This window comes from Canis lupus, chromosome 9 (genome assembly GCF_003254725.2).
Source record: "Canis lupus dingo isolate Sandy chromosome 9, ASM325472v2, whole genome shotgun sequence".
In the NCBI taxonomy this organism is placed as follows: Eukaryota; Metazoa; Chordata; class Mammalia; order Carnivora; family Canidae; genus Canis; species Canis lupus.
This window is the reverse complement of record NC_064251.1, coordinates 24,389,430-24,412,998: the sequence shown is the minus strand read 5'-3', so window position 1 is coordinate 24,412,998 and position 23,569 is coordinate 24,389,430. Positions and strand designations below refer to the sequence as shown.

Sequence of the window (23,569 nt, the reverse complement as noted above, 5' to 3'; positions counted from 1 at the left end):
CAGTAGAATATGACAAACACGATGGGATGGCACTTCTAAAATTAGGTTACAAAACGACTGACCTCTGTCTTGCCCACCCTCTACTGCTGTCCTGCTTGCCTGCTCTGGTGGGAGCCAGGGGCAGTGTTATGAGCTGTCCTTATGAGGAGGTCCACAGGGAAGGAACCGAGGTGGGGCCTCCGCAAGGAAGTGACTCCTGCCAACACCCACGTGAGAGCTCTTGGGAGCACATCCCCACCCCAATCAGTGGTTGAGATGACCATAACCTGGCAAGCACCTTGAGAGCAGCCTGGGCAAGATCCTGAACCAGGGGACCTATGCTTTGCTTCCTGATCCACAGAAACTCTGGGCGAAACTCTGGGCTGATAATATGTTTGCTGTTTTGTTTTTTTAAAGGTTTTATTTATTTATTTCAGAAAAAGAGAGCGCTTGTGCACGTGCAAGCATGAGTGAGGGGAGGGGCAGAGGGAGAAGCAGACTCCCCACTGAGCAGGGAGCCCGATGCCGGTGCGATCCCAGGACCCTGAAATCATGACCTGAGCTGCAGGCAGTTGTTTAACTGACTGAGCCACCCAGGTGCCCCTATGTTTGCTGTTTTAAGCTGCTAAATTTCAGGATACTTTGTTATGTAGCAATAGCTAACTAATACAATCAGAGAGATTGAGACTATGTAGCAGCCGGCTCAGTACAGACCTTAACCAGCCAGTTAAGAGCAGATGCTGTCTGTAGAGCAATGGATCAGGGTCTTGCCAGAGCACAAAGTGTTCATGAAGGTCAGGGAGGGGCAGGTGGAGTGGTGGGAATTTATCTTGCGGAAATACAACCGTGCATAAAAATAGCTCCTTGCAAGAAGAGTCACTGCAGCATTATTTGTTGCAGTAAAATGGAAAACAGCTGTAAAGCCTATGTTCAGGGGTTTGGTTAAATTAAGGTACATCTGGGGCAGCCCTGGTGGCTTAGAGGTTTGGTGCCGCCTTCAGTTCAGGGCATGATCCTGGAGACCCGGGATCGAGTCCCGCATTGGGCTCCCTGTATGGAGCCTGCTTCTCTCTCTGCCTGTGTCTCTGCCTCTCTCGGTCTGTCTCTATGAACAAATAAACAAAATCTAAAAAAAAAAAAAAAAAAAAATTAAGGTACATCTGTGCAACAGACTATCTAGTAGCCATTAAAAAGAATCAAGTATGGGCTGATATGGAAAGATGGGCAGGATATACTTCGTTCAAGTGCAGAATAGTGGCATCCTATGCTAGCATTTGTGTTAAATATCCAAACATATGCTTATAGCTCTAGAAATAACCTGGTAGCCAGGTTGCCTCCAAGAAGGGAAACTGAGGACAGGGGTCAGGTATGGGAGAGAAGCCTAATTTTTCTTTTCTTTTCTTTTTTTTACCCATTGCCCCCCCAAACCTAACTATTTCAATACAAACTTTTGTATCTTTTGAGTTTTAGGCCAGATACATTTATTTGTGTAAAAATATCATTTTATAGATTAGGATAAAGAAGAGCATTCATATGTAGCAGGAGAGTAATTCATGTTAATGGCAAAAATCTCAAAGATGATGTGCACATGGGTGAAGTTTGGGAAACTGCTACTACAGCATGTGATTTCTTCCTCACTAGCTACAAAAATCACATGAAAGTTTGTGGTCCTGGCATCTGACCTATGACACTCCAGTATCAGGATATCATGTGCCCTATTTCTACACTGTTTGCTACTGTACCAGATGTCTTGCTGGATTATAAAACACTGCATCGTCGTGTGCTGAAGACTAACATAGTAAGATTCTAGTACAGGACTCAGACTCGATGTGCCAGACATTGGACCAAACACTTCATGCACATCATTGAGTTCATCTTCACAGTAACTGTAGAAGGCAAGGACCACTTATATCTCCAACTACAAATGAAGAAATGAACTTAAAGAGGATAAGTGACTTGCCAGAAGATGCTTATGGAGAGTTTGGACTCCACTCCACGCTTCCGATTCCAGAGCCAAGCCCCTAACACTGTACTGATCGAAGTGTGCTGGATAAAGGCTTATAACGTGAGCCCTGGTCCTTTCTCTCAGAGTTCTGTTAAGGACAGAGGCTCCGCTCAGATGATAAATCCCTCCATGACTTCTTCATTGTATCTCAGTAGCACCCAGAATATAGTGTATAGGGGCTCCTGAGTGGCTCAGTCCATTACGCATCGCCTTCAGCTTAGGTCATGATCCCGCAGTCCCACGATCAAGCCCGGCATCTGGCTCCCTGCTCAGCAGGGAGTCTGCTTCTCCCTCTGTCGCTCACCCCACTCACGCACGTGCACTTGCTCTCTCTCTCAAATAAATAAAATCTTAAAAAAGAAAAGAAAGCATAGTACAAAGTAGGAACTCAGAACACATGTGCTGATTGAATTCAACCAACAGATGTAAGAAAGTTCCTTTGCCTGGAAGCCCTAGAGTTCCCAGAATGGTGGGGCCTTGCCTCTCTATAGGAAAGTACTTGGTGACTCCGCACACATCCTCTCATCCAGCCTGGCATGGCCAGAGTGGAGTTCAGAATATCCCCCAGTCCCATCCCCCAGTAGACAGAGGACTACTGCATACACAGCACAGCAGAAGAGGTCAGGTTCAAAAGTATCTGAGCCAGGGCTCTAAAAACAGTGGATGGCATGCCTGCAGGGCCTTCCCCAGAAATGTGAAGCCAAGACTCTGGTGGGGTTGGAAGCAGGAGAGAAAGAGCTGTGACCCTCCAAAATATCAGAACTGGAGAAGGATCAGGAAGGAAAAAGCACCATTCCAGCTATACCTCCACTTTACAGAAGAAGCAACTGAGGCTAGAGAGATTTGATCTGCTGAAGGACAGTTAACTATGTGGCTCAGACTGGCTTCCTCTCCCTGAAGCCCCCTGTGATGCTCCTATCACCTGGGATGGGGATGCAATTATGGTTGTGTTCTGGGAGCCCTCAAAAATCCTAATTTGGGGGATCCCTGGGTGGCACAGCAGTTTAGCGCCTGCCTTTGGCCCAGGGCACGATCCTGGAGACCCGGGATCGAATCCCACGTCGGGCTCCCGGTGCATGGAGCCTGCTTCTCCCTCTGCCTGTGTCTCTGCCTCTCTCTCTCTCTCTGTGTGTGTGTGACTATCATAAATAAATAAAAATTTAATTTAAAAAATCCTAATTTGGTGTCTTTGGAGACTTTCTAAATGGACTGGGTGCTGAGTGGCTCCCCTCCCCATCCAACAGAGCAGCACTTTCCACTGGTGATTTCATTGGGGGGAAAATGGTTCCTCGGCTTTAATGAAAAACTATTAGAACTCATTATGCTCCATCTTCCCTTGGTTCCTGCTCAGCTCTCTGCCCTCCATCCACCCCCTCCATTGCCAATCCCCACCCACCCACAGCCTGGGTCAGTTGGAGCTCAGTCCAAGCCCTTTGAGAGCTCTGCTGGATCCCTGGGGACTCACCTGGTACATCCGGGGATGGGTTGAGAATCATGAAGGCGTCTGATAGTCCTGCTTTGACGGGGTGCTGGGAGGAGCTGATTTCCAAGACGGACATAGGAATCTGTAGGGGGGGAGGCGGGGTGGAAGAGGCTCTATCTATCCCTGCCAAACATCCCTGAGCCAGCCTATACCTCCCCTCTGAGCTCCAGATGCATCCGCCTGCTCACGGCACCTCTCAGAGGACTCAGAGACATCCCAAATCCAATGGGCCCCCATCCAAATTGCAAGTCTCCCCCATACCGTCTCCAGTAGATTTCCTTTTCTTCTTTGCTTTTAGTGGATGGCATCTCCATGCAGGCCAGAAACCTGGGAGTCACTCCCTTTCTTCCATCCATGCCCCCCTCCTCCTAACACATCTCCAAAGCCTATTAATTCACTTGCTCCCTGGCTCTTAAATCTATCTAGTTGTCTCCGTCTCACCCCATCCTACTCCAAGCTGGCAACATCTCTCTCTCCAAAATATCTCCCAGCCTTCCCTCCGGGCCCCCAACAATCTGTTCTCCACTCTGAAGCCAGAGTGACCTTTCCCATAGGCAAAGGGCCCTATCTTGCCCCCTACTCTCTCCCCTCCAGCCTTGCTATCTTTTTTCAATGCTTTGTACCAGCCATCCTCTGTTCTGCTACAGGACCTTTGAACATGATTTTCCCCTCTCTCCTCTTTGCTTCCTTAACTCCCATGAATCCTGCAGGTCTCAACTCTTTTCCTTAGGGAAGCCTCCTTGATCTCTGCTGAGATAAAAGGCCTCATGAAAAAAAAAAAAAAAGCTTCATGAAAGGCTCTCCTGGCTCTACTTAGGAACACTTGTCTTAGAGGTGATTCTACATTTGTCCATGCAATTACTATCTATCTCCCCAACCAGGCCTATATCTCCACAAGGGTCAGGCCTATGGCCCTCTCATTAACTGCAGTATTCCCCACACTGAGGCCAGTGGCTGGCACATTGCAGGTTCTCCACAGATAGTTGCTGAATGAAGACCCCAAGACCCAGCCATCTCTGCGGCTACGCTCACTCACCTCTTTGTAGCCAAATACAATGCGGCCATCATGGTGCAGAGCTGCTTGGAAAGTGAAGCCACCCTTGTCTTCCCGGCCTTGGAGGTACACGTGGTCCCACTGAACAATAAAGACTGTCCCTGGGGAGAAGGCAGAGACCTGGCTGGACAGGGAGGCAGTGCAGGGAGGAGGGCCTGCAGAATCCGGATGGTATGGGTGAGGGTTGGGTGCTCAAGGGACAATCTGGTGAGAGTGAGACAATACAAGCCTATCATGTTTGTCACCTCTGCTAAGAGCCAAGCACTTTTCTTTTGTTATCTCATCAGACCCTGCTAGGTCGCAGGCCTCTTGTTCCCAACATACAGAAGAACCGAATGCAGGGAGGTGGGGTGCCTGCCCGGCTGTGTGACTGTGGGCAAATACCTTGTCCTCTCTAGACTTTGGGCTCCTCTAAAGGCAGGGGGACAAGCGAGCCCTGGAGCCAGGTGACTTAAACTCTGAGATCTGGTCTCACCATTGTCAAAGTAAGCGACTGTCGAATTATCGGAGTAGCCAGGGTTGAAATTGGCCATCAGAGGCGCCACATACTGAGTAGCTGTGAGCATCCGATGGATTGTGTCGCCCATGAAGATGAAGCCTGGGGTGGGGATAAATGCGGAGAGGTCACTAGAGAAGGCCTAGAGAGCAACTTGCATTCTTGTGCAAGGAGGGAGAGCACAGAGGGAACTGGAAGCGAGTCTCCTCTGTTCCCCATTTCCACCTGCTAGGCTCTGGGTCTGGTGTGTATGCAGCAAAGGGGCTCCCAAGCAGAGAAGGCTCTCCCTGCCCCTCTAGGGGGCCACAGACTCCCACCTCTCCCAGTCCCTGGGAAAGTACACGGGAATCAAAGATGGGCTCCTCATAGCAGCAAAGAGCCTGGTCCCAAGAATCAGGCTCTCAGGGAAGTCTCCTCCTCTCTCTCATTCATAGGCTCAGAAGCATAGAGACCACAGGGATAGCCCACGCTGGCCTGAGTTAGCCCTGGGACACACACGCACACACACAAGCAAGTCAGCCAACATCAGGGAGGTGGCCCAACACACACACTGATCTCCCTCCTGAGATAGGGGCCCCAACAGAGCTCAGTGTGGGATGTGGGACCCTCTACTGTCTGTGTACCCCTGCCTCCAATGAATCTTCCCAGGTAGGCCCCTGGGGTTCTGGCTGAGATCTCCAAACCTCCCCCAGTCCCACCGACAGACACAGCCTTACCTCCAGTTGCTATGGTGATCTGTCGCAGAGGATGCCCATAGAAAGGAAAATCAAAAGACAAGACCACTCTCTGCAGGCATAAGAGAGAATCAGCATGGGCAAGCTGTAGGCCAGGAAGTTGGACACCCACACTGCTGCACGCTTGTCTGCACAGGACCAGGGACAGGCAGGTCCCAGACAGGCCCCCAGGACCACAGGTTGGCACCTTAACTCTGGCCAGGCCCCCCAGGGGCCCCTGAAAGGCACTTCCCAGATCATGGACCTTAGGCCACAGTCACGCCCACTATTGGGCACAGGGCCCTGGCCCCCAGCCTCCCGGCCCAAGGCAGCACTGCCAGGGACTGGCATACTCACCGAAGCCTGCCGGTGGGTGTTGGAGAGGATTCTGTGGACCTTCACTTGGCTCTGGTTGGCCTTGGCCACGTCCACCCACAGCTCCCGGCTTCGGGGCTCGCTGGGGCCATATAGACGGGACACATAGTAGTTATGGTTGTCCTCCTGCCACCACCCAAGACAGAGACCACAGCAGCTATGAAGACTCAGGCTAGCCAGGAGCCATCCTCTGCCCCTCCCCTGCATGGACTTCTGATTTGAAGTCCCAGCCCTCCCTGGATCTGGGGCCTCCAGGACTCCTTTAGGCCTGGATGTCCTGGGCTCCCCTTGGCCCCAGACCATAGCTCAGTACCAGGCCCATAGTCAGGCCCCAACAGCTCTGGCTCCAGCCAAATTCACACCTGCTATACCCATGCTCAGCCCTGCCATTCCCAGATACGCCAGGGGGCTTTTCCTGCAGCCCCTGAGTATGCACAGAGCATGCCCAAGGCAGAGTTGAGCTTGGAGCACCAGCAAGAAACAGACAGGGCAACCCCAAACAGAGCTCTCATCTTCAGGGAGCTCCCAGACTGAAGGGGAGACACAGTCACTGCCCTGAGGTTACCCTGCTTAAGGGAAAAAAACAAAAAACAAAACCTGGATCTTAGAAGCCACCAGTATAAAGATGGAGGCAGAGGGGTGTCTGGGACAGTCAGTCGGTTAAGCATCCAATACTTGGTTTCAGCTCAGGTCAGGATCTCAGGGTTGCAAGATTGAGCCCCAAGTCGGGCTCTGTGCTGAGCACGGAGCCTGCTTAAGATTCTCTCTCTCGAGATCCCTGGGTGGCGCAGCGGTTTGGCGCCTGCCTTTGGCCCAGGGCACGATCCTGGAGACCCGGGATCCAATCCCACGTCGGGCTCCGGGTGCATGGAGCCTGCTTCTCCCTCTGCCTATGTCTCTGCCTCTCTCTCTCTTCTCTCTCTCTCTCTCTGTGACTATCATAAATAAAAATAAAAAAATTAAAAAAAAGATTCTCTCTCTCTCTCTCTTTCTCTCCCAACCTCCCTCCCTTTGTCCCTACCTACCCTCCCTAAAAATAACCAAATAGATAAATGAAAAATAAAGATGGAGGCAGATCCTTGATCTTGGGGTCATCTTGTTAGTCTGATGGAGGAAGCAGGCCTTATGCAAGTAGAACACACAGACACAGGCCCTTAAGCAGAGGGAGAATTCGGGGCCCACGCGACAGTCACCAGAGGGCTGAGAAAAGGAAGAGAAGCAGCATGGTTCCTTCAAGACATTTTTAACCTCTACCATGAGCTCGACATGGATAAAATAAAGAACAAGCTGAACACAGCAGGCTGGGAGTTAATTCTGTAAAGTCTCTCCTGCACAGGAGGCATTTAGGGCCAGGACTTAAAAGAGGACAGGAACTAGTTAGCAGAAAGGGTGGCAGAGCCAGGGAGGAGGCGATGTCATAGCATTTTGCCCATCTGGGAGCACCAGCCATAAGGGGGCAGGAGGCAGAGAAGGCCGGTTCACTTGGCCGCGGCTGCAGAGATGGGGCTGCTGACCCGTGAGGAGGCCCGGGCGCAGTGGGTCATTAATCAGGCTGTCCAGTGACAGTGGCTGCAGACACAGCAGAGCGGACCATGTTCTTCCTGCCAACCTGCCAGCTGCCCAGCCGGCCCTTGCCCTGGGCCCAGCATGAGCAGGGACGAGGGATGCCTGTTCCCTGCACCCGCCAAGAGGCAGACTCTGCTCTTCTGACAAGTGACACGCTCTGGGGACCTGGGGTCGGGGCAGGGTAGGGAGAAGATGAGCAGAAGAAGGATGGTGTGGCGGGGGAGGGGGATCTCCCCACCGCCACTGCCTGGTTCCTCCCCTCCAGCCTCCAGACGGCCCACCCCTCCACCTACCCTCGGTGCAGCTGTCAAACAAATCTAAAGCACGTGCAAGGCCACATCACTGTGCTCACAAGCCATCTGGGGCTCCCACTGTCCTCCAGACAAAACCCAAACCGTAGTCTCATCAGGAGTCAGCTCCAATTTCTCCAGCTTCACTGCTCTTGCCTTCTCTCATTACCCTGTACATCCTTGTGCACCCACTCATCAGCCCAGACTCCCCTCAGGCCACCAGTGGTCACACATGCTGATCCTCCTGCCTGGAATGACCTCCTTGCCTTCCTCCCCAGGCATATCCCCACTTTGTCGATGCTCCACTTAAACATCACCTTCTTTTTTTTTTTTTTAAGATTTTATTTATTTATTCATGAGACACACACACACACACAGAGGCAAAGACACAGGCAGAGGGAGAAGCAGACTCCATGCAGAGAGCCCGACACGGGACTCGATCCCAGGTCTCCAGGATCATGCCCTGGACTGAAGGCAGCGCCAAACCGCTGAGCCACTGGGGCTGCCCTAAACATCACCTTCTTATTGATCTTCTCCCACTACTTGCCCTGGGAGGACGTCTATCCTTTGCAAATAGCCCCCACCATCTGTGGGAGATGGGAGTTCTCAACCTCTCTCTCTCTCTCTTTTTAAATGTAGGCTCCAAGTCCAGGTGGGGCCTGATGCAGGACTTGAATTCACAATCCTGAGATTGTGAGTATGGCCGTCCCAAATTCCTGGGCTGTCTCTATGGGTGAGGGGTAAATGAATGGCCCCACAGAGCAGAGCAGGGTCTCTAGCCGGTTCTTTAGTCCTTATGCATGCCCTGCAGGTTTGTGTCCACAAAAAAGTATGTTCAAAGGGCACCTGGGTGGTTCAGTCAGTTAAGGGTCTGCCTTCTGCTCAGGTCATGATCCCAGGGTCCTGGGATCCAGCCCCACATCTGCTCAACAAGGAGCCTGCTTCTCCCCCTCTCTCTGCCCCTTCTCCCCGCTTGTACGCATTCTCTCTCTCTCTCTCTCTCTCAAATAAATAAAATCTACAAAAAAAAAAAAGATATGCTCAAGTCCTAATGTCTATGAATAAGACATTATTTGGAAGTAGAATCTTTGCAAGTATAGTCAAGGTGAGGTCAAATTGGATTAGGGTGGGCCCTAAATCCAATGGTGGGTGCTCACATTGTTTTTGTTTGTTTGTTTGTTTGTTTGTTTGTTTAAGATTTTATTTATTTGAGAGAGAGAGGCGGAGAGGGGCAGAGGGAAAGGGAGAAAGAGTCCTAAGCAGACTCCCTGCTGACTGCAGAGCCCCACGTGTGGCTCAATCTCATGACCCTAAGATCAGGACCTGAGCTGAAACCAAGAGTTGGATGCTTAACCAACTATGCCACCTTATAAGAGAAAGAGAGATTTGGATACAGACACAAAGGGGTCACGGGGAAGAAGGCCATGTGATGACAGAGGCAGAGATTGGAGTGATGTAGCTTACAAGCCAAGGAACACCAAGGAAAGCCAGGAGCCACCAGAATAGGCAAGGCAGGATTCTCCCCTTGAGCCTTCCGAGGGAGTATGGCTTTGCTGACACTTTGATTTCAGACTCCCAGCACCCAAAACTGTGAGAATAAATTTCTATTGTTTTAAAACACCAAGTTTGTGGTGATGTATTATAGGATCTCTAGGAAACTAACATATAGGCCCAAATCTACGTGTTGCTGTGGCTTAAGGAGGGCACCCCTGAATTGTCTCCCCCTTCCATATCATCACCCTGCATAGAACATTCTATGGTTCCCCAGCTGCCTCAGAACGAAGACCACACTCCTTACCATGACCTACAAAGCTCTGTGCGGCAGACTCTTGACATACCTATCCTATATCCACCACCACCACCCCGACTTCTTTGTTAACAGAACATTGGACCTATAGCAAGCAGCAAAGTAACCAGCTAAAAATCCTCATTCCCTGGATGTCTTAAGGGTTACCATGTGATATAGGCTGGCTAACAAGATAAAATGAAGACTCTCCTGCAGGTCACGTTTGACTCTTTGTCCCTCTTACCTTTGCTCTTCTCCTTATTCCTGCCTGGAATGCAGATACGATGGCTGGAACTTCAACAGCCATCTTGTGAGGATAAGAACAAGAGCCACAAGAACAAGACAGAACCTGGGTTCCTGAGGATATGTTGGAGAGATGCTCAGTAAGTCCTTGGATTCAGCTGTCTATTACACAAAAACACAAATCCTCCTGACACGTGGTAGTCTGGCTTCCACCTACCACCTCTTGTGCCCCTGCTCTCTGTGCTCCAGCCCTGCTGGGCTTCTTCAGCTTCTGAAATTACCAAGACTGGTCTGCCTCAGGGCCTTGTACCTTCTGCACCTCAAAACCTCTTTCCCACTCCATTCAGGAGCTGACTCCTTCTCATCCTTTCAGTTCAGCACTCACTAGCTCAGGAGAACCTCCCCTCATCACACCCTGGGTTTCTCCCTCTCAATATGTTGCATACTTGTGATGGTTTAGTTGTTTAGACTTATTACCTCCACCCCTGCCTTTCTTGTGAGACCATACATTCTCCACAGGCGAGATTTGCCTTTACCTATGATGGTTAAGCACAGAATATATGCTCATTTGGAGGATCTGCTATGAATGAATGGTCACAAAGCCTAGTCCATCAAATGCCTGCTTATCCTCTCTCTGTTTTACTGCTACCACCACACATCCTGGTGACCAGAATGGGATCGTGTTACCAAACAAAGCAGGACAGCAGCCAAGAACAGACCCTGGCAGGTATGTTGGGAGTCAACCAAATGCAGCTCCCTCCTAGGAACCTGAGCAGACCTGTGTTTAAAACAGCTGCTTGGAAGCTTGGAGAAGGGTCTGGTTTCTATCACCTGGTTCCTGGGACTCACCTGGTGAGAGCTTTCGCCAAACCTCTAGGCATGAGAAATGAGGGCCCTGGGCAGAAGCCACGCTCTGCAGTTGGGAAGCCCAAACAGATGCTAACATGTGTCTGCTGCCTCAGCTAAGATGGCAAAGGGTGGGGGTGACTGGGGACGCATCTCACTGGCCCCAGCTGAAACCAGGCCAGTCTCACTCAAAGGCAATGGCCTCTCCTCCCTCTGTTGTTTCTTGGGTTTTTAAGTAGCTGCCCCCACTGGAAGGTGACGTGGGCCACTCTTTAGTCATTGGTTAAAATCTCTTGCATCAGAAGAACCAGCGTGGGTCTTTTTTGGGGCACAGGGCTAAGGGGACTGTGTCATGTTCATCTTCTCACCTGCAGAACCTACCTAGTGTAAGGCTTGGCACCTGGCATATGGTAAGTGTTAGGATCTGCCTGCTGAATTAGTTCAGTCACAAGGATCCTGCGGCTGAGGGGGCCCGAGGCTGTGCTGAGAACATGTGGGGTGGTGACCAGGACATCTTCCCTCAGTACTGACAGAAGGTGATACATAAGCCACTTAGGAAGGGACCAGCTGCCTCCTCTGGGAATCCAAGCCTACGGAAAGCATTCCAAAGCTGTCACGTCCTGCACACAGGAGGAAGTCCCCTGACTCCTCAAGCTCTTCCCTGAGGAATTGAAGCTAGCTAGGGAGACTCTTTCCAAGCAAGGAAGAGAAACCCTGGCTCCCCCTGGCAGCAAGTGTAGGACATGGGTGACTCTGGGTCACCAGAGTCCTAAATGTGACTGCTTGTCCACAGAGAGGAGAAGGAAGGCCTTACATGCATCTGGCTTCAATAAATATACACTGGATGGGTGAAAAGGAGACAAGAATGGAAGTGGGCGTGGAGAGAAGGAAAGCAGCCCTGGTTTCTGACTGCCAGGTCCCTGAGGGCAGGCCACCTGTCATCTCCATCCCATGGTAGGTCTCTAACTCCTCATTATAAACCTTTCTCGTGACACAATTCAAACAGCTCCTCAGAACCAAAAGGACACTAACTAGAGGAGTCTTGTTCATGGGGTGATCTGAGCGCCTTCCAGGGAGACCCTAGGCAGTTCTTTACCAGCATAGACGGTGAGAATCTGAATGGGAAGAGAGAAGTGGGAAAACCAATTTCTGGGAGAATTTTCCCTGACAACACCCAGGCTGCCATGGTTTTCTTCTATAAAGTCAATCACTGCCAGCTTCTTCTTTTTCTTTTTTTTTTTTTAAGATTTTATTTGTTTAGTAGACAGAGAGTGAGTGAGCACAAACAGGAGGGGGAGAAGGAGAAGCAGGCTCCCTACTACATGGGGAGTTGGATGTTGGGCTCGATCCCAGGACCTCAGGATCATGACCTGAGCCAAAGGCAGAAACTTAACCCACTGAGCCACCCAGATGCCCCCACCGCCAGCTTCTTGACTGACTGTGGGGGCACTTCCCATTTGTTACTACAGGTCCTGCTCCCGCTGCTGCCAACATCATCAATTTTGATATACGAAGTCCACCCGTGACAGAGATGGATAAATGCTTCCCCCTAACCACTCTTTCTTTCTTCCTTTAGTTTCCATTAGGCACATGGCCACCCAGCTAAGACTACGTGTCCCAGCCCTCCTACAGCTAAGTGGGGCTACGAGACTATGGCCAGCCAATGGAAGACCAGCAAAACAGTTGTCCTCAGTAGGAATGGGCTGCCATCGTGGACCACAACTGAGAAGGCACATGTTGCAGAGCAGCAGGTAGCAAGATAGAGGGAAGCTGAGTTCCCAACACCATGGAGACACTACATCGATCCCTGCTTACTTATACTCACACTATTACATGTAGGAGAATAAACTCTCACACCCCTGTCCCTCATCAATTTAACATTTGTTACAAGAACTGAATCTGTATCCTAACTAATACAAGCAAAGTCCCAAGAGGAGACCTCCTTAGGCCTGTCAATCTGAGGGCTTCTTCACTGTAATCCATATACATGCGACTCCTAAAGGGATTTAGGGGCCGTGCCTGGGCTGTGAACTCATCCCAGGAATTCACCATCACTGCATCACACCTGCTGTCTTTGGGGCAGTCCTGTTACCCCTGAGGGTGGCCCTCCAGACCCTGCGGACCTGGAGGCCAGAAGCTACGACAGGGGTAGCCTAACATTACAGAGGGTCAGGGGGCATATCCTGAGCCAGACTATTTGGCAAGTCCACCAAAGGGAACTGTGTTTCCTTGAAATGCGTGCAAGAAGCCCTGGTCAATAATCCATATTCGTTCTGGGAGGCAGCACGATGTGGATTTCAAACATTTTTGCTCATGGAATCCTTTCTTCCAATTAATCTTCTGTGGAAGCTCAGGACATAAATCATATCCAAGTATGGCCATTCCGGGGGAAGGAAAGAAGGGCCTGGAGCCCAGCCTGCTGTTACTTCCTTCTCCACCACCCTCCAACCCACAGCAGCTTGTGTAAGAAGCGCCTCTGTGAACCCTTAGGGTTCCATGGGGTGCACTTTGAAAACCACTGCTCTAGGATCAAGGGCAAGGGCTGTGGAGTCAGACCCAAGTTCAAACACTGGCTCCGCTACATAGTAGTTAGTGCCAAACATTACTCTCCTCTCAGCTTCAGTCCCTCGTCAGTAACCTCCTGCACAGAGTTCTTGAAAGGATTAGACAAAACAGAGCAATGTAAAGCTCTTAGCCCAGTGCCTGGTCCACAGTAGGTGTTCGCTAAGTAGGAGCTATTACAATGATTTTGTTGGACCTTTCCAAAAAAGGTTTTGATTGTGGAGGCTGTCTCCTCCAAACCAACCCCAGCTCCGTCCTAAACGTCTGCTGTTACAATGTCTCTTCTGCCTCAATTATTCATGCCTGGAGCCCGCCAGGCACTTCATTTCTGACAGCGGGGCAGCATTTACCTTGGCTGAGCTCAAGACGTTTCTGGACAGGAACTCAGGCTAAGCTGTCACCATCGACCCATCAACTGCCAGCCAACTGGCAGGTGAAAATGCTGGGGCAGGCAACCAAGGGCACTCTGCAGGGCCTGCTGGAGAGATCTGGCCAGCCAGGCTTTTCGGGACAGTGTTCCAGGCAGCTGGGCCCGACCCAGGAGGTGCTGATGGGATTGCTGGGGGAGGGGGCATCCCATTCCCTGACTCCACCAAGCCATGAAGCCTTACAAGACCCATAGGAATGTTCTCAGATCCCTGTTCCCCAAAATGTGTCCCAGGGACCAGCAGCATCTGCATTACCTGGGAGCTCACTGGACATGCAGAATCCCGAGCCCAATCCCAAACCTGCTGGATCAAAATCCAAATTTGAACAGGCTCCCCAAGGGATTCTTTTGCACAATAAGCTTTGGAAAGCACTGGTCTAGAAACACCCCCTGTCTGGACCAATGTGCCAGGCATTCTCATCCACGATGAGACAGTGCTCCAACCCTTGGATTCCAAAGGCAGAAAAGACCTGGGCTCTTGTCCTGCCTCTGCCATTCACTAGCTGTGCAACTTGAGGCAAGTACTTCACCTCTCTGTTCCAAGACAGTGTTAGAAATATTTACCCCCTCAGGTAGGTGGGTGAATTAAATGTAAGGCCATAGGATGAGGTCTGCACTCAGGAAGGGCTCCTGTAACACTGCCTTTTATTATTATTTTCCCTTACCTCATATATCCACATAATAACCTCCATCTGCCCTCTGGGAGTATTCAAGCCTCAGGTTAAAATAAACCCACACAGAATACCTGTCATCACGAAGTACAGAAAGCAGGTCTATCGTGGAAAGGGAGGGACCCAGGCCAGAGAAAGGGGTATTGGCATCAGTGCTGAGGGCCTAGCATAGAGAGGTGTCAGGATGGATGGGACTGACCTACGAAAGCCCTGGAAGTGGGGGGTTGGACCAGGCTCAGGAAGAGAGTGAAGAGCAGCTTTCTAGACAAAGCATTTCTCAATGTCCTCAACAGGAAACGGAAGAATCATCTTATCCTGACACTGATTCAACATGAGGAGGAATATCAGCCAACAGGGATTTTTAACAGCATAAATATATATATCATATCACCACACAGAATCAGGACCAGGCAAACCAAAAACAAAAACGGACCTCCCCCATCCCTCATCCAGTCCCATGATGGCATATTTCCTTCTAGCCTTTTCCATATGTGTAGAACTTCACATGGTTATAATACTGCTGATCATCCAGTTGTGTGGACTACTTCTGTCAGGTTTCATGATATCTAAACATGGTCTTTTAACCATCACTTCTAGGATGCCTGGGTGGCTCAGTGGTTGAGCATCTGCCTTCGGCTCAGGGCATGATCCTGGAGTCCTGGGGTCGAGTCCCACATTGGGCTCCCTGCGTGGAGCCTGCTTCTCCCTCTGCCTCTGCCTATCTGTGTCTCTCATGAATACATAAATAAATACAATTTTTAAAAAACCCATCATTTCTAATGGCTTCCTGGCCATCCACTCAGAAGGAATCCCACAATTTTCTTAACTAATTCCCTATTTTTGGGCATTCAGATAGCTTCTAATTTTTATGCTCTCATAAATATTCCTGTAATGAATTTATTGATGTACTTTCCACCTCCAGGATGGTTTCCACTGCTTTAAAACTTTAGTTATAATGCTTCTCAAACCTTACTGAGCATCCAAATCACCTGAGAATCAGATTCTGATTCAGCAAAGCCTGGGTTTCTGCATTTCTTTATTTTTTATTTTTTTATTTTTTTAAGTTATCTCTACATCCATTGTAGGGCTGGAACTCACAACCTTGAGATCAAGAGCCGCACGTTCTGTGGACTGAGCCAGTGAGGTGCCCCTGAGCATCTGCATTTCTATTTATTTATTTATTTATTTATTTATTTATTTATTTATTTATTTAAGATTGTATTTATTTATTAAAGAGAGAGAGCACAAGAGGAGAGGGAGAAGCAGGCTCCCTGCTCAGCAGGGAGACCAACACGGGGCTCAATCCCAGGATTCTGGGATCATGACCTGAACTGAAGGCAGATGCTTAGCCACCCAGGCACCCCGAGGTTCTGCATTTCTAATAGATTCCCAGCTGTTGCCAAGCCTGCTGTTCCCCCACCAAACTTCGAGTAGTGAGGCTATGAAGCACAGCACCTGAAGTGCCAAGGCCAGGAAGACATCTGTGGCTGCTAGCATACTCTTTTTACACTTCCAGGTAAGATCTAGGGGAAAAGTACTACCTTCCCCTGCCTGCCTTTCTGGTTAACTTTCAACCAATTAATTCATCTGATTTCTTTTTAAGATTTTACTTATTTATTCATGAGAGACACAGAGAAGCAGAGACATAGGCAGAGGGAGAAGCAGGCTCCCCGCAGGGAGCCCCATGCAGGAATTGATCCCCAGACCCGAGATCATGCCCTGAGTTGAAGGCAGACACACAACCCCTGAGCCACCCAGGCGTCCCTCACCTGATTTTTAGAACAACTCCACGAGCCATTCTCAGTTCCATCTTACCTCAGATGAGGAATATGAGGTTTGGAGCAAAGATGTGGCAAGGACACCTAGTATCTACTGTACCTGGGACCACAGTAGGGTGACCAGCTGTCCTAGTTTGCCTGCTACTGCAATTTCCCAGGATGCTGGATGTTCACTGTGAAACCCAAGACCATTCTGGGAAAACCAAGATGACTGGCCACCTAATTAGACCAGAGCCTAATTCAGAGTCAGCTAATGTTTATCATTCCTGACCCTGTGCCAGGCCTTTGTTATAGACTCCTATAGGACATCTTTCCAATTACATTTAGACAATAGCATCCCCATTTGACAATGAAGAGAGGTTAAAAAATTTGCCCAACACAAAAAAGACAAATGACCCAATTAAAAAATGGGCAAAGCAGCAAAGGACTTAAGTAGACATTTCTCTGAAGATATACAAATGGCCAACAAGCCCATGAAAAGATGCTTAACATCATTAGTCTTTCAGGAAATGCAAAGCAAAACCACAATGAATACCATATTAGATCTACTGGGATGTTATGATTTATAAAAAGAAAGACAATAACAAGTGTTGGCAAGGATGTGGAGAATTCTAAATCTTCAATATGTTGCTGATAAGAGTGTAAGGTGGTTTGGCTATCATGGAAAACAGTTTGGAAATTCCTCAAAATGTTAAACATAGAGTAGCCATATGACACAGCAATTCCACTCCTAGGTATATGGCCCAAATAGTTGAAAACAGGTCCTCAAACAAATACATGGACATACATTCACCGCAGCACTATTCACAATAGCCAAAAGGCAGAAATACCCCATCAACAAATGAATGAATCAGCAAATTGTGGTATATCTGTACGATGGAATAGTATTCAGCCATAAATAGCTGATGAGACTTGAAAACATCATGTTAGGTGGAAGAAACCAGCCACAAAAGATCATATATCATGTGATTTCATTTATATGTGAGACATCCAGAATAGGTAACGAAATAGAACACAGATTGGTGGGTGCTAGGAGATGAAGAGGGGTAGGTAGGGAACAACTGTTTAAAGGTACAGCATTTCCTTCTGGGGTGATGAAAATGTTCTGGAACTAGGGGCACCTCCATGGCTCAGCCAGTTAAGCATCTGCCTTCAGCTCAGGTCATGATCCCAGGGTCCTGGGATGGAGCCCCACATCGGGCTCCTGCTCAGTGAGGAGTCTGCTTCTCCCTCTGCCCCTCCCTTCACTTGTGCTCTCTCTTGATCACTCAAATAAATAAAAATAAAATCTTTTAAAAAACGTTCTAGAACTAGATAGAGGTGATGGTTGCACAACATTGTGAATGTATTAAATATACTTCACTTTAAAATGGTTAACTTTATGTGGGCACTACGGTGGCACCGTCAGTTAAGTATCCAACTTATGATTTTGGCTCAGGTCATGACTCCATGGGTTGTGGGATTGAGCCTGCTTCAGGCCCCATACTCAGCAGGGAGTCTGCTTGGGGTTCTCTCTTTCCGTCTCCCTCTGGCCCTACCCCCATTGTGCGTTCTCTCTCTCTCTCTCTCTGTCTCTCTCTCTCTCAAATAAATAAATCTTTAAAAAATAAAATGGTTAACTTTATGTTATGTAAATCTCACTTCAACACACAAAAAAAAGAAAGAAAGAAAGAAAGAAAGAAAGAAAGAAAGAAAGAAAGAAAGAAAGAAGCCAACCAACCAACCAACCAATGAACCTGCCCAAGGGAAAGGAAAAGGATCAACAAGAACTGTCGTAGGAGGTGGACGTCCTAGGGCTGAGCAGCCAGGGTGGGGGGGTCTTTGGCACCCTTACTGAGCCCGGAGGGGGCAAATGGGGAAAAGATAGGATCAGAGAACTCATCACATGCCTCGCATTTTGCTTTTGAATATCAACCCCGTGAGATCAGTATTTCCCACTCCATTTGGGAAATTCGAAGCTACCAGGGGCTTGCAGGGATTCCCAATGCTGGGTTCATTAATTGAGGGGCTAAGCATCCAGCTCAGGGTCATACCAGGGCCAAGACCAGGGCTGCTGGGCTGTTTCCACAGTGCTGGAGACTGGATACCTGCACTCCACCTCCCACCTCCCCAAACACCCCTTCTTCTTCTTTTTTTAAAAGATTTTATTTATTTATTCATGAGATATACCGAGAGAGAGGCAGAGGCAAAGACACAGGCAGAGGGAGAAGCAAGCTCCTCACAGGGAGCCCAATGTGGGACTCGATCCTGAACCCCAGGATCACGACCTAAGCCAAAGACAGATGCTCAACTGCTGAGCCACCCAGGTGTCCCCCAAACACCTCTTCTTACAAAATCTCTTATCTTCTCTCTTCTCTCTTCTCTCTTCCTGGCCTTCCCCTCCCTCCATCCACCTCACACACCACACACAGGATTCTCCAGGTGCGGCCTCCCCACCTCATCCCTTCCCCTGAGCCCACTGGAATGGTCCTTCCATGAGCACTGCTTGCTCTTTGGCTATCTGTGCTATTAGTCTGTCTGTGCCATCTTGCCCAGGCCCCTCCATCTGGGGAGGAGACCTTCTAGAAGTCTCCTTTTTAGGAACTGCATCCTTTGGGAGGTTGTAGAAACCAGGCAGGTATTGCACTCATTTGTCCCTCTTGCTGTCCATCATCTTAGACCCCATGGGGCCATGGTCCCTCAGGATTCCTCGGCCCACCATGGGGGGAAAGAGTGGGTAAGTTTTGCTTGGCCAGAGAGGAGAGGAACTTAGGGAAGCGGGACCCTAGGGAAGACTGGAGGTGGGAGGAGGGAGTCTTTCTTACCATGGAGAAAATATTCTACTAAAGGGGAACCTCCAGGGATCCCTGGGTGGCGCAGCGGTTTGGCGCCTGCCTTTGGCCCAGGGCGCGATCCTGGAGACTCGGGATCGAATCCCACATCAGGCTCCTGGTGCATGGAGCCTGCTTCTCCCTCTGCCTATGTCTCTGCCTCTCTCTTTCTCTCTCTCTCTGTGACTATCATAAATAAATAAAAATTAAAAAATAAAAATAAAAAAAATAAAGGGGAACCTCCAAATGTGAACATTCTCAAGCTTGGTTCCTCCCAAACTCTGGCCTAGATCTGAAACACAGAACCAAGAAAACCTTGGACTATGATTGGCAATCCAGGATGGAAGGATGGAAGAACTTTCTCCAAGGCTTCCTTCCCCTTTCCATCTTCTCGGAATAAACTGAGCCACAACCCAGGGTCTCTGACCTAGCACTGTAGTTCCCCCCAAGCCCTAACCCACCCCCTCAAAAAAGTTCCCAGTGTTCCAGGGCCTCAGAACTGGTCTTGGTGGAAAAATCTCTAGAAAGCCTGGTCCAGACAAGAGTCTTATTTCCACTGGGGCATGGTGGTAGAGCAGGCATGAGATTAAAATCTAAAGAGAAAGCTCTGGCCAGGGCCTCGGAGCTGTCAGCTCACCCTGGGAGTGTGGGCTGGATGCCTCAAGGTCTCAAAACAAGATCTGAGTTGGACAGAGCATCGTGGCAAGGTGGCCAGCCTAGGGTGCTGGGCAGAAGGGGCTGAGCAGAGGATGCTGGTCAGGGCGGCTGGGCAGAGGGGCCAGGTGGGAGGGCTGGGTAGGGAGTCTGGGCAGGGATCTGGGAAGAAGAGACCGTGAAGAAAGGGTTGGGCCAGAGGGGGCAAGACAGGAAGATGGTCAGAGGGACTGGGCAGGGAAGGTCTAGGATCGGGGCTGGGCAGAGGGCCCGAGACAGAAGGGAAGCCCACAGCCAGGAGGGTGTACTGAAGGACAAAAAGGAAGATGAGAGGACTCTGGGTAGGTGTGTGGGGCAGCAAAAGGAATGGAACCCCAGCTGCCAGGCCCTCAGCCCCTCAGTACGGCCCTAGAGCAGAGGCGTGAATCAGGCTGTGATAGGTAAGTAGCAGAAACGTTTTCCTGGTGAGGCTCAAAAAAACCTTCTGAAACAGACCAAACCAAATACGCTGAAATATCCTCTTCCCATCACTCCCCTCCTGCCTAGTCCAATGCCACCAAGTCTTGGTCTAGATCACCTTTCCTCTGCTCAAATAGACCCCAGCTCTCAGAGACACTGAGCAGACCCAGGAGAAGCAGGTGTCTCCAGGGCCCTTTACTGGGCTCCTGAGTGGCTGAGGCTACCTACTGTCCTGGGCAGAGTGGGCACACAGCCTGGATGTCAATTGGGCAGGGGGTGGGGCTTGAGGCCCAGCTGTGAGGTGATCATCAGTGTCCCCCACTGAACACTGCTCAGTGCAAGGTCTAGGGGGTTCCAGGAAGGAATGGAGCACAGGCCTCCCTGAGGCCCTGGACATGAGACCACTTGGGTCACAGACAAGCACACACATGTGGCATGTGTAAGCACTGCTGTTCTCTCTCTCTCTCTCTCTCTTTTTTTTTTTTTTTACGATCTTATTTATTTATTCATGAGAGACACAGAGAGAGGCAGAGACACAGGCAGAGGGAGAAGGAGGCTCCTTGCAGGGAGCCCGATGTGGAATTCGATCCTGGGACTCCAGGATCACGCCCTGGGCTGAAGGCAGCACTAAACTGCTGAGCCACCCAGGGATCCCTGCCGTTCTCTTACGTGTGTGGGAACCCAAGAGTCAGTTGAGTTGGAGTCCTTGGAGGCACTGAGTCGAAGGATAAACCCCAGCACTACGTCTTCTCTTCAACAACCCCGTCTTCTGAGGCTTCTGGGGATGAGGAAATCCCTGCTTCCTATGCTCCTTCAAAGGAGGTGCTCCTACTGTGTACCAGGCCCTGGGGGCAGTCATAAAAATCTTGGGTCTCACGGGGCTTCCATTCCAGGGAGGAGGACAGGCAATATAAACACAGAAATAGATAATTTGGTGCAGGAAGTGATAAGTTCTATGGAGAAAAAGTCTATTCCCTCTGCAGCAGTCACAGCCCTGCAGCTACGAGAAAACAGCTGTATCTAGAGCCTTCTCTATATCAGGCTAAATGCCCGCAAGCTCCTTCAACCATTCTGGACTCCTCTGATTTTCAGATAACCATCTAGATAACCATCTAAAACCATCTAAAAGAGCTTCAGCTTATGGTCAGGCCAAGAAATACCCCATATGGTCTCTAGCGCCCTAGCACTGGTTCCCAGGTTTCTGTGGGTTTCCATCAGTTTCCATTAACGCAGTCAGCTTTCCCACCTCCGTCCTTGGCAGCCACTTCACACTCCTGACTCATCTCCAGCCCACGAGCGGTGAGGAGCCCCACATCTTTTCCTCATGAACTGTCGCTAAGCCACATCTCTCCCACCTTATTTTAAACTTAAGTGCCAGGATTTATATTTATCCTGGTAGTTTCATCTGGCACGAAGCCGACTATCACTCAGCCTGCCAAGGCAGTCTTCTGGATCCCAATCTGACATCTGAACTCTCTTTCAGCTAAGGTAGACATCTGATCCTCCTGTCTCACAGGCAGAGCTGGGCACAGAGGTGTGTCCTGCCAGGTGGGGGCTTGCTCCCTCACGTGGACTCTAGATGTGTGGCTGTGGAGGGGGCCACGATGCTCCAGGGATGGCAGAAGTCATGTAGTCAAGTACAGCCACATGGCACCTGAGAAAACTTCATGTTCTGCTGATCATTCTAGTAACTGATTTTAAAATTGGTTTGAAATAATACAGATCAGAAGTTCCCACACTTAGATGACCATCAGAATCACACAGGAACTTTTATTTTTTTATTTATTTTTAAAGATTTTGTTTATTCATGAGAGAGACAGAGACTCAGGCAGAGGGAGAGGCAGGCTCCCTGCAGGGAGCTCAATGTGGGACTTGATCCCAGGACCCCAGGATCACGACCTGAGCCAAAGGCAGACGCTCAACCACTAAGCCAGCTAGGAGCTCACATGGGAATTTTTAAAGAAATTAACTCCCATGCTCCATCTCCAACATTTCTGAACTAGTCATCCCAGGGTGGAGCCCAAGAATTTATGTGTTCCTTTATTTTATTTTATTTCATTTATTAGAGAGGGAGCACAAGGATGGGGAGGGGCAGAGGGAGAGGGAGAAAAAGCAAGGAGCCCAGTGCGGGGCTCCATCCTAGGACCCCAGGATCATGACCTGAGCAAAGGCAGACACTTAACCAACCAAACCACTCAGGCGCCCCTGTATTGTTTTTTAAGTTCTGGGAGAATTATTAAGTCTATACTGGCTCTTAATGATCCCCATTGTCCTTTCTGGATGTCCACAGACAATTGCTTCCAGAAGTCCACATTTCTGTGGCTCTCTTCTGCAAGATCCTCTTTGCATGGACTGACTGGGACATGGCCCTTTGACCATGGCATCTGGCCCAGAGCAAGTATCAATTCTTTAACTGATGGCCCAATAAAGCTGAGGGGAGGGAAGCGTGTCTGGCGGCTCCCTTACCCAGGATTCCTCTCCTGCCCAGGCCTTCTATGGCTCCCTGGTTCTCCAGGATGGAGAAAACAGGGCAGAATGGGAAGAGAGTTGGGGTTTCATTCTCTGAGGTGCTACCAGGTTCCATCTCAGAGAGAGATTAGGTGAGGCAGGGGGGCTCTGACCTCAGGTACAACATTTAAACTGGCACCAACAAACTCAGCCATCAAGCCAGAGAATATTTAAATGCATTCTTTTTTTTTTTAAGACTTTATTTATTCATTCATTAGAGACAGAGAGAGAGGAGAGGCAGAGACACAGGCAGAGGGAGAAGCAGGCTCCATGCAAGGAGACCAACGTGGGACTCGATCCCAGGTCTCCAGGATCATGCCCTGGGCTGAAGGCGGCACTAAACCGCTGAGCCACCAGGCTGCCCACATTCTTTTTTTAAAGGTTTTATTTATTTATTTATTCATGAGAGACACACAGAAACAGAGATACAGGCAGAGTGTCAACCACTGAGCCACCCTGGTGTCCTAAATGCAATATTTTAAAATATAATAGAAATGAATGCAAGAAAATCCATAATGAACCAAATATCAAAATTCTAAATAAAGACAGGATCAGTAATAGTGCCAAGCCATGTCAGAGCCTGAGGTAAAAGGAAAAAGAAGTCATGGAAATGAAGCAGACAGAGGGAGAGTTCAAAGCATTTATGACCCTGCTCCCTCCCTATGCCTATGTCTCTGCCTCTGTGTGTGTGTGTGTGTCTCATGAATAAATAAAAATAAATAAAATCTTTTTAAAATAACTAACTAAATAAATAAAATATCCTAAGACAGGGGCACCTGGGCGACTCAGTCATTTCAGCATCTGCCTTGGCTCAGGGCATGATCCCAGGGTCCTGGGATCCAGCCGGGTGTCTGACTCCTTGCT

General features: G+C 49.4%; 1 protein-coding gene across 1 annotated transcript in view; it reads right to left on the bottom strand.

Annotated features, from left to right (window-relative positions):
* Positions 1-23,569, bottom strand: part of PLXDC1 (plexin domain containing 1) — a 61,499-nt gene that overhangs the window by 26,940 nt on the left and 10,990 nt on the right. The window contains exons 3-7 of the mRNA XM_025440021.3: positions 6,088-6,231; positions 5,734-5,803; positions 4,997-5,119; positions 4,504-4,622; positions 3,450-3,549 (exon numbers count right to left, since the gene is read on the bottom strand). Of these exons, the coding sequence (XP_025295806.1) occupies positions 3,450-3,549; positions 4,504-4,622; positions 4,997-5,119; positions 5,734-5,803; positions 6,088-6,231 (556 nt within the window). The remainder of the gene's footprint in view (positions 1-3,449; positions 3,550-4,503; positions 4,623-4,996; positions 5,120-5,733; positions 5,804-6,087; positions 6,232-23,569) is intronic.